Source organism: Miniopterus schreibersii (genome assembly GCF_964146895.1).
Source record: "Miniopterus schreibersii genome assembly, chromosome: 1".
In the NCBI taxonomy this organism is placed as follows: Eukaryota; Metazoa; Chordata; class Mammalia; order Chiroptera; family Miniopteridae; genus Miniopterus; species Miniopterus schreibersii.
This window is the reverse complement of record NC_138101.1, coordinates 166,440,307-166,457,538: the sequence shown is the minus strand read 5'-3', so window position 1 is coordinate 166,457,538 and position 17,232 is coordinate 166,440,307. Positions and strand designations below refer to the sequence as shown.

Below are 17,232 nucleotides of genomic sequence, written 5' to 3'. Positions count from 1 at the left end.
GGAGGGGACAGACGCCATGTTTTGTGCCCTGTTGTCCTTCTGTGTCTCCTGGCCTCCTCTTTCATGCTTACACATTCCCCTACATTGTCCCATGTGTGCCAGTCTTCACTCCATTTTCTGAAATACAAACTTGTCCCATGTGCTTATGATCACTGTCATTCTTGACAGTTACCCAGAGTTAACACATAGATCCTGTAACCCCTAGCACCACGACCCCACCACGCGTGAGCAGTCTGAGCAAGATGTGTGTGAGGAGGTCAGAGGGGCCCCTGAGCTGGGCATCTAGATAATCCTAATCCCTAACCTTAGTAGCTTTTACCACGTCCGGACGCTGTGCTGAATGTCCTGCATGCAGTTACTCATTTAATCCTCAAAATAATTGAGGAGATGGCTAATTGTATTATTGTTGTTTTATAAATGAGGAAACTGGGAGTCAGAGAGGTTAAATAACTTGTCTGAGAAACTTCCAGCAGTCTGAAAAATCTTTACTACCCCCTGATAAATCTAGAATTTGTCCAAAGGGGAAAGGTCGAGTGTGTTCATGGAAGAACCGGGGCCCACTGGTAGAGAGGACGGGGACAGTCTGTGCTAGGAAAAGTATGCTCTAGGAGGGGATGGAGGGCGAGAGGAAACAAAAAATAAAGGCAAATCCTGTGCTAGTGGCAGCAGAAAGGGCAACATGGACAGACGGCCTGCGGTGTCATACTTTGTCCCATCTTTTTCCATTTTGTTAAAATTTGCTTTTTCCTGATTTTTTATCAGCATTTTATACTCTGCAGAATTGCTATATATACTTTCTTTTTTTAAAAAAAAATATATCTTCATTGATTTCAGAGAGAGGAAAAGAGAGGGAGAGAGTGATAGAAACATCAATGATGAGAGAGTCATTGATCGGCTGCCTCCTGCACCCCCCACCACTGGAGATCGAGCCCACAACCCGGGCATGTGCCCTGACCAGGAATGGAACAGTGATCTCCTGGATCCTAGGTCGATGCTCAACCACTGAGGCATGCCCGGCCAGGCTATATATACTTTCTTTATAAAGCTGTGTAGGCTACCCCAGCTTAGGTTAAATTTGGGGATGTGGCATGCCCTCAGCATCATGAAGTGAGCTTTTTCTTGATATTTCTCACTCCAGTGGTCCTTCTTAAAAATAGGGCTTCAGTTCCTTTCCAGACCGGTCTGCATGGCTGTCTCCCTTTGCTCTCCTTAGGAGAAGCTGTAAGCTGTAGGGCCGTGCGCATGGAAACAGAAAGATGCTTCTGTCTGGTCCCCTTTCTCTTCCCGGTCATATTCACTGCCTCCGGCGAGGAGACACGTAAATGCTGAGCCTCAGAGAGCAGAGCCCATGACAAATGTTTTGGTAAAGGAATCTATAATATTTTACTCCTTTCTATACAGGTGCAGCAGATTCCTGTTCCCCAAGCTTGGATATCTATTTGGAGTAAAAGGCAGGAAGAGAGGCTGCCAACTTTGTGGTTTCAATTCTTGTGTTGGCGTAATTTTTAAACAAGAACATATATTTTTCATCGACTTATGCTGGATAGTCTTCATTTGCCCCTCTACGTCTACTCTCCATCTGTTCTACTGACTTCATGGGCTTCATTAACCAGATTCCTCTTACTCCCTAGATTACAGTTGGGTTTGGCCAATGGGAGGAATAAGCAGAAGAGTAGAGGGCAGGAGGAGAGATCCTCCGGAAAGATAGTCCCTTCATTCCCTCCCTGTGGTTTGGCACTAACTGTGCTTCCCTACATAAGGCCATAGCTCCTGCTGGGTGGGACCTCCTACAGCTCTCAATGGTGTCCAGAAGCTGCTTCCCCCTGGTCCCTGCTGGCTTACGAGTGGTAACAGCTGCAAGAGGTCCTTCACCATCCCTTGTTGATTCCCTTAACCCTACCTCTCTGTAAATATTCCTTTTATTAGCAGCCCTCAGTCACCCTTTTGACTGTGCCATCCCTTTCTGCCGGAATCCTCACTGATATATTTGACTCTTGGCAGATTTTAACAAATGAAACATATGAATTGCAGAATTAAACCACTCAAATTGACCTTTAATAGTACATACAATTTACAGTAAATAAAAAAATATAATTCAAGAAAATTTACTTGCAATAAAAAATAACCACACAATCTACCAGAACAAAAAAGTAACTTTCTGAAGTAAAAATTAATGCCCAATGCATGGCCTTGGTCCCATGTATAAGTTAGACTATAGCTTTTGGGAATTGCTAAAATAATATTTATTTCCATAGTGTATTTCATTTCAGGTGATCAAATTTAAAAACAATTATAATGCTGTGAGTTATTGGAGGTATGTTATAAAAGTGCTCTCGGAGAGGAATTCCATTGGAGTTAAGTGTTTGATGAAGACAGAAGGTAGTCATGAAATATTCAAGTTGTAATACCACCTGTGTGAGTAGGCGCCGTACGCCCACATACATAAATCACGTCTCTATCTGTGAGTGGCTCAAGTACGGATTCTTCTCAAATTCAGAAAACCATTAGATTGGCTTAAACCACTACATTTGGCTAAATGAAATAAATAAACCTCTGCTTAAGGCGAGCTAATTGTCTTAGTCAGGCTTTCCAAGTCACCAAATTCTAAACCTGAATACGTTGGTTTTTTTCTTGGTTCAAATCAGAAATGATGTTATATCAGCATTAGGACAATCCTTCTTTCAAAGTGCACTGACAGGAGCAGGCAGGGGGCCAAAAGTTTAACCGAATTACACTGAGAGCGTAATGATGTGGCTCGGATTTGCCCTCCTCAGCTGCTCAGGGCTTGCAGCCTCTCCCAGCGTGGCGATCTGAGGTTGGTGCTGTTTCTAGAGCTTTGGTCTCGCTCTAGGTTGTCTGATGAGATGGGATATTTTAAAAAAAGAAACACTTTTATGTCTAGCCCTAGTAAGTTTTTCTGTTACTTTTAAATGACCATTCATAGTAAGTGATTGACTATTACATAGGATTTTTACCTTCAATTCCTTCTACGTATGTATCAGTGCAAATAAAATAGTCATTTAATGCAGTGCAAGAGACAGGAGTAAACTAGGAAACAAAGCTCTAGAAATCTACCAGTCCTTAAATAAATGGCTTAAACTGTTATATTTTGGGCCCCCAGAGGGAATCATTTTGTTCCGACTAGTGACATTATGTCCGAGGTTGCTTTGGGGGGTGGTGAGGTGGGGTGAAGGATTGTAGTTAACATTTTCATTTGGAGAAAAAAAGTCATCTGATAAAAAAAAAAAAAAAAAATCAATTTTCCAGATTCAAAGTAACCTCATAATTTTATGTTTAGGAAAAACCCATGAGCTTAATTAGTTCTATTTAGAACAATTTCTTAATGTTAGAATAGTTGGTAGACAGGGAAGATTTATTTACATGTCCAGATTTTAGTTAAGTTAAATTTTGCCTGGTTTGTTTAAATTAGTAGAAAAGCAAATCATTTATTTATTCTTTTTAAAATAAGAGCTGATCTGACATAGATTGTGTCAAATACACTGATGCTTAGAATGGTTTGGAAAAATTCTAAGTGATCATCTAGTTTGATAACTACTTATAGGAAATGGTTTTACGTAAGCAACTCAATGAGACTTTGGAAAAAACTAACATCCCTTTTTGTTTTTTTACAACAGCTACCTTGTAATAACATTCACAGAAAGGAAAAAAAAAAGGCTGTTCTACTACTTGGAAGATGATGCTGGAAGGAAAAAAAAATCCTCTAGTACCAAGTACTATATTGAGTACTTTAAACTCCAATTTACAATGCAACCCTACTTTAAAATCCTTCCAAGTTAGATTTTTTCCTACTTTTATCTCATTGAAAAAATATTATATCTACTCTAACTATGAAATGTTATTTGGGGGGATTCATCAAATACTATTTCATTTTCAAATTTTTCTCTTATAGTTTACTTTTGTAACATTTCAGCTGAATTTACACAGTAACTAAGGTATGATTAAGCAGTGCAAAGCCACTGAAATATTTTGGTGCTGAGTTGACACCACGCCAAACATTTAGATTTAGAAATACATAAAGCTATGACTCACTGATAAAGGCTTTCCTATATAGTATTAGTCAGCCATGCTTTCTGGATAAAAATATGGGCAGATGAATCTTGCTACAACACAATCATCTTATAAAGTAGATGTTAGTCATGGCCTCAACATCAGCATTAAAAGGGTTCCAGTGTATCTGAAGAATTCGCCAGATTTTTCAGCTTTTAACCCTAACATGTGGCTTCGGACATAGCCACATATACCCTCCCCTGGAAATAGAATGAAGAGTGTTAATCAGAATCAGCTCTCTTAATAGCCTGTTATTTCTTGTTGAGAGGAAAATTCCTAAAGTTTTCTTGGTTCCTATTAGCACAATGGACATCATAAAATAAATAATCTGACACTTTGACACACAGCTTCCGGAGGACTAGTGAAAGAAGACAGTAAGCAGCTGAACCTACTCTTCTATGAGTAATACTGTAGTGACGAGAGAGTACGGCCCCCACGCAAAGTGCCCATAGCTCTCAAGCTCATGGTTCAAAGAAGGGGCTGGTTAAGCGATCACAGAGGACGAGGCTTGGTTGCTTCCACATATCAACTTCCTAGGGAACACATATGAAGTTTTATCTGGTCTGACTGTACTCTGTATGTTTATAACAGTAGTTACACAGAAGATTAAAATGGAAAACACACAGTAACTATTTCGGGTTTTAAACAAATTACAAAACCACATGCTTTCTCATTCAACAGGAAAGCTTAAGTCCAAAGGTAACCGCTCTTGAATGCAGCTGGTTGTTCCTCTAAAGGCCATGTAACTAATATGCTCACCGAGGGGAGACTTTCTAGCTCCTCCTGGCACCTCCAGGAAATGCTTGTCAGCATGTCTGCAGCCTAAACCATTGCCGAAATGTTGGTTTCCTCTGCTTCATGGGGGTAGCTTCATTTTGTTTACAAACTACTTTTTTTTTATTTCTCCAAGGAACCATTTCAAAATGATCTTCCAGATGCTGGCTAACCAAGCACTTCTTAGCTATTGTCCACAAAGGTCAGTCTGTTTACTGGCATGTGACCGTGAGGAACAGGAAGTTTCTGTTGTATCTTGTGTTCTTAATGGAACCCGGCAGCACAGGACCGAGCGCATCAGTCTCAGAACCGGGGGCCTCAGGATGACAAAGACCCAAGGGTCGATTATTGAATTAATCGATAAAAACCTAAGTGCTTGGAGGTCCCACTTTTCTTTTCGAGAAGAGGTTTCATTCATATACGCAAAAATCTGTAAGAAGCAAAAGGGGAAATGACGTTAGTTTTACACTGTAGCAGTGGACAGGCTGAGACCATAGGCGATTTCTTAAGGTTTAAGAGCAAAACGTCTTTTGTGTGGTGGTGGTGAGAGGTGGACAGCAGGATCTCTCTTCTTCCGTCTGTTTATTCCTTTCAAAAGCTCTGAAACAGAAGTATTATCTCCTTTTGGCAGATGAGGAAGTGAACTTCAGGAAAGTTAATAACAACATGTTACATTCACTTCCGGACACTTAATCTGATTTAATGATCAGAGTTCAGTGCGAGAGGGGACACAACAGAACAGGGTGCTGGCCACGGACGGCCTGGGTTTGAATCCAGGCTCCACAGATGGCTTTGGGACCAGAAGTGAAAAGCCGACCTCTTGGTGCCTCAGTTACATCTGTAAAATAGGCGATAAGGGCCACAATACCTATGCCTTAGTTGGGAAGATGAGAGGAGATAATAGGTAAGAGCTACTTAAAACTGTGCTCAGAGAATATGTGCCCCACAATATTATTCTCTCCACTTTACCAATGGGGACCCTGAGGTGCAGAGAACTCAGGTGACTTGCCCAAGTTCCCAGGGCTGTTTGGTGATGGAGTCAGGACACAGGCGCCGGCTCCTCTGGCACTGGTGCTCTGCTCACCATGTGCCCCATCCAGGTCGTCTGTGTTAGAGCAAAGGCCTCCAGAGCCCTGTCCTAAACACCGAGAAGCTGGCCCACCTTCACATGTTGACCAGTGTTTGCAAGGACGCACCGGCTCTCATCGGATTCCTTAGATGTTTAGAGAGCAACACAACTCTCTGGTCAGATGAAAAGGAATGGAACTGTATGTGCTCAAAAAGATCAAACGCTTCACTCTGCTTACAGAAAAGAGGGAAACAGATGTAAATCACACCCAGTCATTTAAAACTGCTCTTTACAATGCTCCAGGGACTTTCTTGCCAACGGTAGCCCACGAGTTAGAAAGCTATTCCCTCTTTCCTCCACCCTGCTTTACCAGAAGAGATGTTTTATTTCTTCCCCTCCTGCTTACTCTGGAGGCATCTGACAAATGGATAGACAAAGCGAACTGCAGGGAGGGAGGAGAGTGGTCATCTTCCAGTCGCTTATGTTAGGACAATTGCAGGAAGGCTTGGCAGCCACAGGTGTTTATGCCAGAGAATGTTGGCATAGGGAATGGAGAAAAGACTTGGCAGATGAGTAAGGAAAAAGAAGAATTGATGGAGGATTTCCCTGATTATAGAGAGAAGAGAAAGGTAGGTGGGGATATGCAATGGGGCAATAATTTTCTTCGCAGCAGAACTATTTTTGGATGAGAAATACACAGAACTTATATGGTCTCTTTAAGAGTGTAGAAATTCAGGATACCATTGTATATAAACCTGGTAGATTAAGATATATTAGTCACCACACACACACACACACACACACCCACACGCACTCTGTAGCAGAGAAGTCCGAGTTTATAATCTAGTTTCGCCAAAGACTATGATAGCACTGAACAGGTGAGCCAGATGGGCAGCGTAGGGAGGCCTCAGTATGCTAGTGTCACAGCTCCACAAGCGAAGATGAGTCAGGTTTTCAGTTCCTGATCTCTGTGGAGTATGACAGAGCAATGAGAAGTGAGGAATGGTTTTAGAGGGTGAAGCAATTCTGTACTATTTGTTTCCTTTCCATTTCATCCACAATGCAAATTTTAAAAATTGCTTAAAATTTGCATTTCAGGAGCTGGCCAATATTTTGCAGAAGATAATTTCTTCCTTTATACTTGGAAAAGACACATACTTCAGTGACCCTTGAAGTTCTTGATGCAAGTTTTGTCGTCTTCTACCTCTTCATTTAAAAAAAATTTTGGTTCTTGTCTTTTGCTTAGAGTTCATCATTTTTGATCTTGTGGACCCTGGGTTTTTTTTTGTGTGTGTGTGTGTGTGTTTTAATTATAAAATATACATAACAAAATTTATCATTTTCAAGAGTACAAGTCAGTGTCACTAAGTGCATTCACATTGTTGTGCAACTGTTTGTTTACATACTTTTTAATTTTCTGTATATTATGATGTTTTGACATCCTAAAAACCTTTCTGGCCGGGGAGAGACTGCCCCTTCAGGGATGCCCAGTTCTTAGAGATAGCCAAGGGCCCCCCAGAGAGCTATCCTTTGACATGCAAATTAACCAAGCCAAAGCCCCTTATCTGGCCCTGTGGCCCAGGAGGCAATATTCCTCTGCCTTAATCTCCCCAGGGCCCGATACCAGGCAACTAGGGGCCAGTCCTACAGCTTAGAGCCTGCTGAAAGGATCCCAATAGCCTGCCCTACGCTGGTCACCCTGCCCTGCCTCGCCCTTCCCTCGGAAACTCCTTGGCCCAGGCTCCTGCTGCCTGACCTGCACTAGTACTTTCCTATGTGGCCCTTGGTGTTGTGCGTTCCTTGCTGTTTCTAGGACCTGTGAGTATGAAAAACTTTATTTTCCTGAGCCTCTCTCATGGCCACACCTGACAGAAGAACAGAACAGCAACCAACACTACCATCCATTTCCAGAACTCTTTCCATCTTCCCAAACTTCCCATTAAACAATAACTCTCCATTCTCTCTCCCGCCAGCCAATCCTGGGTTTTAATGAAAGGCTGACACGCAGCATAGAAATCAATTGATGAATAATGTTTTAGTGCTATTTTGCTTCAGAGGCTAGTAGAATTTATACATATTTCTGTACACACTACTAACACATTTGCTGTAAGAAAAATACCAAGTGCTAATCTAACTGAATCAAGCGAGTGTTCATTCCTTAGGACAGGTCTCTTTCCTGGGCTTTAGTGAGACTGTAACAGCTGCAAAGTGGCACAGATGGAAGTAAGTGTTGGCACTGACTAGATACTGTTGGTTTGAGCTACTTTCCTACCATCAATACAACCACATAGTGGGTTCAGAATTTTACAGCAAATGAGAACTTTATCTGGCTGCTCATTGAAATTGTCCAAGGGGCATTAAAAATATTCCCTCAGAGATTCTGATTAATTAAATCTAGTATTTAAACGTGGGTATCTATCATGATTTTTAATCCCCCCCCCCCCACCCCACCCCGACGAGATTCTAATGTGCAGCCAAGGTTGAGTGGCCTGCTTTGGAATCTTACCTAATACCTGAAATAAACTCAAATGACTGAGCTTCCAGAATTCCTAATCATTAACATACAATCCCGGTTTTCCCTTAGAAATTGAATCCTATGGAGATAGCAGCTAATATTTACTGAATATCTGTGTGTGCCAGGCATGGTGCAAAGCAAATTATGTATTATTCTATTTAATCCTTACATGAACCTGCAAAATATTATTTCCATTTTAGTAAGGAGGAAACTGAGGCCTAGATTAGTTACCTTGTCCCAAATCACACTCCAAGTAAGTAAGGAAGTCATGGAGTCATGCTCAAGCAGGGGAACCCCAGTTTTTCTTTTAGTCACTACTCTATTGCCGGCCTGTGATGTGAAGTCTCATGTAAAATGCACCAGTGAATGACTCAATTATGAGTTTGTAGGAGACATCTTTTCGAAGTTGGCACAGAGGTTTATGGGTGTCACTGTCCCTGGTAAAAACCATGGCTATGTCTGAGTAGCTACCTGGCTTCTTTGGATGCTTCTCTTTCCCCACTTTTCACAGCTAAATGACAGGCAGAGATTGTTGTATGTTTATTTCCTTGTGAAAAACATTCGTGAGTGTCCTGGCTATAGGCTTTGCATAATTCATTCTTAAAAAAAAAAAATCACGTGGAGATTATTTTCCAGGTATTTGATATTTTAAAGCAACTCCTTCCCCCAAATCATAGGTGCCTTGTGGTAGAGGGAATAGGAGCCAGTTTCCCTTCAGAAAGAAAGACTGGGGCCTGAATGTGGCTCCCGCACTAAAGAGTGTCCCCTGCCTTGTGCTCCAGGTGATCCCAGAGCCAGACACAAAGGAGAGTCAGTGCTAAGGTTTAGAGCTCTGAGCCTGAATATTCCAGGGTGGTGACTCTAACCCCTTTGAGAAAATGTTGAACACTATGAACCATCTACCCAGGTCTCTGATAAATACAAGGTTTTGCAAATGTGACCTACTGCACTGTCCATGGAGTGCAGGTTACAGGAGAGTTAGCCTTCCCCTAATGCACTCTCCCATCACACATCTGTCCCAGCTTCAGAAGTCTTAGTCTAGTTTTCTGTGAGGGGGAGGCAATTTTAGGTAGCAGAGCAGCTTGAGAAAAATGGAGCTTGGTACACCTTGATATAATTTGAGGCACAAGGGAGGTGAGCTTGAGATAAGAATGAGGAGGGGTGATCAGAAACTTCAAAACGGCAGACAGGGGAAGCCACGGAAACCAAGCAGGCCAGGCTGCAGGTTAACTGGGCCTGAAGCCTGCAGGTGGAGAGACTTGTACATTGCCTTCCTGAAGCACTGTCTCCAGAGATCAGTCACGCACCATCTCTCTTTTTTTTTTAAAATTAATACTGTGATGGGTTCTTGAAATGCCGAAAAAGAAATATACCATCCCTAAAAGCTGTTTTTCTTTAAGCTGAGGTCTTAATCACCTGAAACAGCAGTGATGATCAACTCACTGGTTCTTGCTGTCCAAATGTAAAAAACAGGGTAATTGTGTCTTTACTCACAACCACCATTTCATAATATCAAAGTGCAAAGGAAAAGATGCCAAGTGAAAACACTCATATAGGGAAACTTTTTTCTCTTAACAAGTAATGTGTATTAAGACTATGTCAACAATCCCCAAGCACATCATTAATGATGCATGAATATTAACTTACGTAGATATTAACTTAAAATATCACCAAGCAAAGTTCATGGTGGTTACACATAGAGATTTCTGGATTGCTCTTTCACCCCTACTAGAATTGTGGTATTTTCCATGTATGTAATTGATATCGCTTTTGTATCAGTTTTATCACCCCCGTTCATGTCATAAAGACTACTAGGAATGAACAGGAAACTCCAGTACTGTTTACTTGAGTTTGTTCTCTATAGCAAAGATCAGATTTCCACTAATCGGGTTTACCTAGAAATTATAGCCTTAAAGAATTTCTAAAAATTTCACTCTTGAAATTTTAGAGCTGAATAAAATGCATAAGCGCTTTATCCGGATGGCATATGGAAACCAGTTTGAAATGACTAGGAGCTACCCACAGTTATTAGTAAAGTGATGAGAAAGTGGCTCGCTGTGGTTGGAAATGAAGACACAAACAGTATCTGAGGCAAGAATGGAGTCTGATATATTTCCTGCACTCTGTTCCATTTCATGAAGAAAGTTTCTATTTATCTCTGTGAAATGATGACAACAGCTGATTAACATAAGGAGGAATTTATTAATTTATACAATATCCCTTTAGTGCATAAACAGTTTGGAATATGTTGTTGGTTCCATGAATGATTTCGTACTGAACAGCTAAAATAATGTCATTTCCTAAACAACACATGGTCTTTTTTTTTTCTTCTTTTTTTTTTTAAATCAGTTAAGAAATGTTTTGTGGTACCAACGGAAGATTTTACATGGGGGGTAATCTGAATATTTCTTAATTTAGAGTAGCTTTTACATTAGCCAATCTCCTTAAATCTCAATCTTAGCCTTTAATTCACAGGTCTGTGGAGAAGAAAAAAGGAACCACACACACTTGGTCCCAGCTCAGGCCCCTTGATCTGACACGGGTCTCTGCCATTTTATTATTATTTACATTTTTTTGTTAATCTTCACCCAAGGATATTTTTTCCATTAATTTTTAGAGAGAGTGAGAGGGAAGGAGGGAGAAAGAGAGAGAGAGAGAAACACAGATGTGAGGGAGACACATCGATTGGTGGCCTCCTGCACGCGCCCTGACCAGGGCTGGGGATCGAACCTGCAACCCAGGAACGAGCCCTTGACCGCGAGCGAATCAAACCTGAGACCCTTTGGTGCGGAGGCCGACTCTAACCACTGAGCAACACCAGCCAGGGTGCCATTATATTTTTAAAGCTAATAAGTTGGAATTAAGAGGCAAAGTGGTCCAGGTATTTATAACTGGGTCACAATTCTCTTGGAAATCTTGGATTAATTTTCTCATGTTACCCCTGAAATGAGCAGTTTCCCTCTCATAGTATTGTGGTTAAGAGCATAAACTCTGTGCTTAAACTGCCTGGCTTTTTTTCTCACATCGATTGGCTGCTTCCCACATGCTCCCTGACCGGGACTGAGGATCAAGCCTGCAACCAAGGTACGTGACCTTGGCCAGAATCGAACCCGGGACCCTTCACTCCACGGGCTGACGCTCTAACCACGGAGCCAAACAGGCTAGGCCTAAACTGCCTGGCTCCAACACTCACCAGCTGTGAGACCCAGGGTAAGTGATTTGCCTCATCTGTAAAATGGGAATAATAATACTATCTATTTTACAGGTTATTGTGAAGATAATGGGTTAGTGTTGTAAAAATTAGTGCTCAAAATGTTAGCCATTTTGACGTTGATGATGATAATGATATTTGACGTTGAAATTGACTTCATTACAGGGCTCTGGGTATTTTACATTTTGATAGTTTCACTTCCCAAACTTCGGAAGTCCTAGACTGGGATTCTTCTAGGATTTAGGAAAACTGGAACTACCAATGTCATTGTCCCAAAGTGTTGGCAGGTCAGAATGACTGCTTCCTAAAACCCCACTCTCCTCCTCCCCCCACTCCTGAAGTGCTGGAACAAGCAGGTGTCGCAGTGGGCACAGCTGTGAACTTGCCTTGCTGGGCTACTTCTAAGGGACAAGAAAGCAGCTCTGGCAGGAACAGGCAGAGATTGGGTAAATTGCCAGTGTTTTCTGGGACGCAAGGGAGAAAATTAGTTGGAATAGCTCATTAATAATTATTTTACCTTGATTATATTTTAAATTGATATTTTGAATAAATTGAGTTAAATAAAATATATTGATTAAAATTAATATGTTTCTTTTTATTTTTTGTTGTGTGGCTACTAGAAAATTTTAAATTCTACATGTGGCTTATACTGTTTCTATTGGACTACATGTGCTTGGGGAGAGGAACACGAGAGTGTCCAAAGGCAACCACAAGCCTCTGCCTTGTCTAACAGTGTCCCCAGTCAGGATGTGTGGAAATGATTCCTGCCTCAGGTGGGACACTGGTGTAGGCCATTTCTGACCACAGTTTTATTGTGGGCCAACAAACTAAAAGGACACGGGGGAAAGTGCCCCCCATGATGAGCATTTTGAAAGAGCAGAATGTATGCACCAAACAGCAGCCATGAGTTGTGAATTATCAGATAAGCCCTCCAAGAAATAAATTGGGATAGTGTAACATTTTATAGGGTTTAAAGTGCTGTGTAAATGAAGACACTAACAAGTGCCAAGAATCTATTGACAAAATAATCTTCATCTAGCCTCTCCCATGCCATAAGCAGGTAATCTAAATAAAAACACAGCTTCAAAACAAACCTTCTACTGCCCTGCTCCTTCTAACCAGACTTCTAGCTCTAAGCTCCTTCCATGTAGCAACTCTGGATCTGCCCCTGGCTTAATATTAAGTAAAGGGGTGGGGTGGAGAATAGATATATTCATATATATTCAAATATATATTTGAAAATTAGTATATGGTAATGATGGAGTCCTCATGATAAAAGGCAGATTTAAAAACAGAGGAACCTATTGAAATTCCCTGCCTTTATTTTGAAAAATACAGGTTATGCAGTACATCAGTCATGCTTGAAGGGGAGACCTTTTCCCTCCTGTTCTCCTCCTCTAAAGGGCTTCGGAAAGGAAATCATACTTTTTACAAGTTATTTTTTACAAGTCACCTCTAAGTCCATTCCCAGGCTATTTAAGTAGCTGGGGGTCAGGGACATTTTTATATGCACACTCACAAAGAATAAATAAAATTCCAAGAATTGACATCCTAAGGCCCACCTGTCTGGGACAGGCTGTCCCCAATTCAGAGATGATTAATGTCTCCCAAGGTGAATTCTAAGTTGTTTCGTGGAACCTGAGATGCTTTCTTTCATAGCCACTTATTCTGCCTCCTTGTCCCAACCCCCAAAGTTGATTTAGCTCCTACCATAATCTATAGGTTCTATCAGTAAAACAAAACAAACCCAGAGAAGCCACGTTGGTTTCTACATCATAGCATTTCTGTGGCGCAAACCTGCCGGCTGTCGGGCGTGGGAACTGCAGACTCCCAGAGTCCTTCGTTTGATAGCACGGCACCTTGCACACACTCCGTCCCATGCCCCTCAAGGTGTAACTTACTGATTCCGACCAGCTGCTGCCCTAACAGAGGATGGGGCAGAAGTGGTGGCCACAGTGGGGACCAAGGAGAAGAGACTATAGCTAAGCAAGGGAGTTAATCTGGGGCATCGGAGGGTCACATCCGGGCTTTTAGAACCCTGTGTCCTTTTCCACCCCTGAGGATAAGCGTATGTAGATAATTAAAAACAGTGATGATGGTGGGAAGTGGGATAAAGTTACTTCTTCAGCTTCTCCAGGTCAGACAAGCTAATGGCAGGCGCTGTCGGTCTCTTTCTCCCACACTGTGCAGGTGGGAGTCACTGACAACTGCTTCCTGCCCGCAGGGTCAGTCTCATTCTTCTAAAGATTAGGGAGTGGAGCTGCCTGAGCTCCCCGTTTCCATTCCTCTGTAAGAGGCCAGCTGTGCTCGGACACATTCCGGGCTCGGTACCCCTTAGGGGGCTCACAGCTTCACAGAACTACCTGCTGAGGTTGCCCCAAACCAGGCCAGCACCCATCCCAGCACTTAGGCTCCTGCCTTTCAGTTCTCCAGACGGGCTCTGATCTGCTGGGTCCTGGCAAGTGCAGCACATGCCTACCTCTCCCATCCCTGAGATGCACCAGCCCTTCCTGTTGTGGCCTTGTGCTCATCAAGTGCACTATTATAGGCCGAAGAGCACCTGGATGTATTCCCGACAGTGACATCAGGAAGATATTTTGTGAGAGTACAAATGCCTCCTCTAGAGGGATCTCAAAGCTTAGCGAGGGGTTCCTCCAAGCAATCAGCTTTTCCTCTCATTATCATTATGGACGTATTTTGAATTTTCATTCAAAGGGTTATGCTACCAATAGGTAAATTGGGAAACCTGTAAACTAGGTGCTTGTTGAACTTTTAGGACAAATAATGAAATGCTCTGAAGTTTTGCAACAGGGGCCCTTCTCACCCGGGATCATTCTCAGCGGCGGCTGGAATGCTGTGGGTTGGGTACCACATTTTGCCCTGGGAGAAACAACGGGCAGAGTGTGGAGAACTAGCGTGAGTGTGTGGGCAGGAGGTACCAGCAGCCAAACTGCAGCTCAGGGAAGGCAGATGGTGCCTGCTCCTCAGGTGCTGAGCCAAGCTCGCAGTGTAGGGGCCTTCGGCTCTAGGATGGGGCTGGCCGGCTCAGTGAGCCTCAGTCCAGGCTCCCGGTCGGCGGGGCTGTATCATGCCAAACACGAGCCCAGAGAGGCCCACGCGCCCGGGCCAGGAGCCAGGACGGGGGGAAGGAAATGGGGCAAAGGTGAGAAGCGACAGGGGACGTCCACAGACCTCTACAAATCGGGACATACTTTTACAAGTTGCAAAAGTCCGTGTGGCAGTGGGCAGGGTGGGCGTGGGAGGGGAGGGTGCGAGCAGCCCGCGCGGGCCGGGCTGTGGACGCGAAGAGAGTGACTTACGGTGAACGGCAGGGAGCAGACGGCGAAGGTGATGGTCATAATCGCCAGCAGAATGAGGTGGTCGGTCTCCTCGGCCACCGACACCCTCTCCCCGCGCCGGCCGGTGGAGGGGCGGCCCCGGCCGCGCCGGCCCCGGCGGTGCATGCGGACGAGGTTGAGGATGACGCTGAGGTTGCAGGCGAGCACGGCGGCGATGAGCAGCAGCAGCAGCGTGGCGTAGAGCCGCAGGTACGCGGAGCCGCCGTGCCGCACGAAGCACCACGTCCCGGGGCAGAACTGCACGTACTGCCCGGGGCGCAGCAGCGGCGGCGCGCAGAGCAGCAGCGAGACGGCGTAGATGGCGGGCAGCACGGCCAGGCCGCGGCGGCGCTTCACGTGGCGCTGGTAGAAGTAGGGGTGCCCGATGGCCAGCGAGCGCTCCAGCGCCATGGCGAAGAGCATGAGCATCGTGGCCAGGCTGAAGAAGGTCATGGAGAAGGCGAAGTAGGTGCACGCGCGGCTCTCGGGCGCCAGGGCCACCAGGGTCTGGTTGCGCGCGTACGAGGCCAGCACCACGGGGCTGATGAGGCAGGTGCCCAGCAGGTCGGTGAACACCAGCTCGGTCACCAGCACGTGGAACAAGGAGAGCGAGTTCCCGCGGCGGGCGCCGCGCCCCGCGCCCCCCCGCCGGCGGCGCGCCAGCAGCGCCAGCGCCAGGACGTTCCCCAGCACCCCGGCCGAGAACATCACCGAGCTGATGGCCGCGCTCTCGCCCGAGGGGAGCCACCGTCGAGTCTCGCAGTCCTCGGGCCGGGAGTCATTGGAGGCATTGCCCATGGTGGGGTGCCGGGGGCGGAGATGGGCCCTCTTTTCCCGGCTCGTACCTGGGAGGAGGAAGGTCTGAGCGCGGGAGTGCTCCGGGACCCAGAGGGGAAAGGGGAGGGGTCGGAATCCTGAACCCCCTTCCGGCCCCCCGTGCGCCCCGGGGGCAGGCTCGGCCCGGGTCTACCCCGCAGCTGCCGCAGAGGTAGCTGGGCTGCAGCATCCGGGCGGCGCCGGGGTTCCCGGACCCGCGCCCGCCGCGCCGAGGGGCAGCCGCCGCCTCCTCCGCGCCGCCCGAGGGCGCGCTGGGCGCGCCGTTCCCAAGGGCCGGGGGCTGGCGCTCCGGGCGCGCCGGCGGGGAGCGGGCTCGGGGCTCGGCGCTCCGCTCCCGGGGGTCGGGCGCTGGGAGCCGCGCCGTCTGCGGACCCCCCGGAAGCCTTTAGCCCTGCGGAGCGCTGCAAGGCGGCGACCGCGCAGCGCGGCGACTCACCCAGCACTGGAGAGTTACAGGACTCAGTCCCGGGAGATGTTAAAAATGAGGGAACAGCAGGCACCAAGGGCGGCTTGCAGTGAGACCAGCAGGCTCTTTTTTTTTTTTTTTTTTTAAACATTCTCAGGAAGATACACCAAGAGGGAGGGACCAAAACGGAGAGGAAGTGAAAAGCAAGTCTGTCCATCCAAGGAACCAGCCCACGCATGCCGCTCAGCTGCCTGTTGCACTATTGCTTTTATTCCGTTGCCAGCATTTCACCTTTTCCTATGTCAACACCATAACGGATAACCACTTGTTTATGCAACCATTTTTTTTTAAAAAAGAACCCCCGCTCCCCCCCAAAAAAACACACACGCAATGTTCCTTGGATTTGTGTAGAACTGTGTTTGTGGACATGGCTTTAAACTGCTTACTACCACGGTTCTCTCCTCAAACTACGCCTTGAAAGACAAGATTGTTCAACCATTAATTTTTTTCACAGCTAACTGTGGCCTATCTGGCAAAACCCGTTCCTGGTAAAGTTTATTGGTTAAGCGGCCAGTTCAAGAGACTGGAGCTGGCAAAGATGGTTGTTCACCATCTGCTGCGATATTGCAGAATTGTGAAAATGGGGTGATGTTTAAAACAAAAAAAATTCAGTTCGACAGACAACAGGGGTGATTATATTCTATAAGGAAGGTCATATTCACAGGGGAAGGGAGCGGACAGGGAGGTGGGAGGCTCTGCATAGGGAACCGGCAAGGGACAACCATTCTTCATGTTGGAGCAAAGGAAAGACCACCTGCTGAAGAGCACACCTTACTGGAGCCTGCTTGCTTTCCGTGAATATTTTAGCTCACATTGATCATCCTGGCCTGGGGATTGAAATGGGGATGGGGTTCCAACAGGACAAACTAAAGGGGGTTCTATTTTTCTCATAAAATGTTCAACAGTGGCAGGTTGGTGGGCCTGCGGGAACTCGCTTCTCCAGCCCTGTCATTC

The 17,232-nt window shown here is 45.3% G+C and overlaps 1 protein-coding gene across 1 annotated transcript; it reads right to left on the bottom strand.

Annotated features, from left to right (window-relative positions):
• Positions 1 to 2,033: 2,033 nt before the first annotated feature.
• On the bottom strand, positions 2,034 to 16,292 carry PTGER2 (prostaglandin E receptor 2). The gene is made up of 3 exons (XM_081118738.1): positions 16,249 to 16,292; positions 14,958 to 15,820; positions 2,034 to 5,272 (listed from the first exon to the last, which is right to left on the bottom strand). The coding sequence occupies exons 2-3, from the start codon at positions 15,771 to 15,773 to the stop codon at positions 5,030 to 5,032; spliced, it is 1,059 nt and encodes a 352-aa protein (XP_080974864.1). The 5' UTR covers positions 15,774 to 15,820; positions 16,249 to 16,292; the 3' UTR covers positions 2,034 to 5,029.
• Positions 16,293 to 17,232: the final 940 nt, after the last annotated feature.

What these genes read in the sequence shown, in the direction of transcription:
- PTGER2 (XM_081118738.1), bottom strand. Translation starts at nt 15,773, where the DNA reads ATGGGCAATGCCTCCAATGACTCCCGGCCCGAGGACTGCGAGACTCGA. An exon ending in TCTGCTCCCTGCCGTTCACC is followed by an intron (nt 5,273 to 14,957) that starts GTAAGTCACTCT and finishes TGCTTCTTACAG; the next exon opens with ATTTTTGCGTATATGAATGA.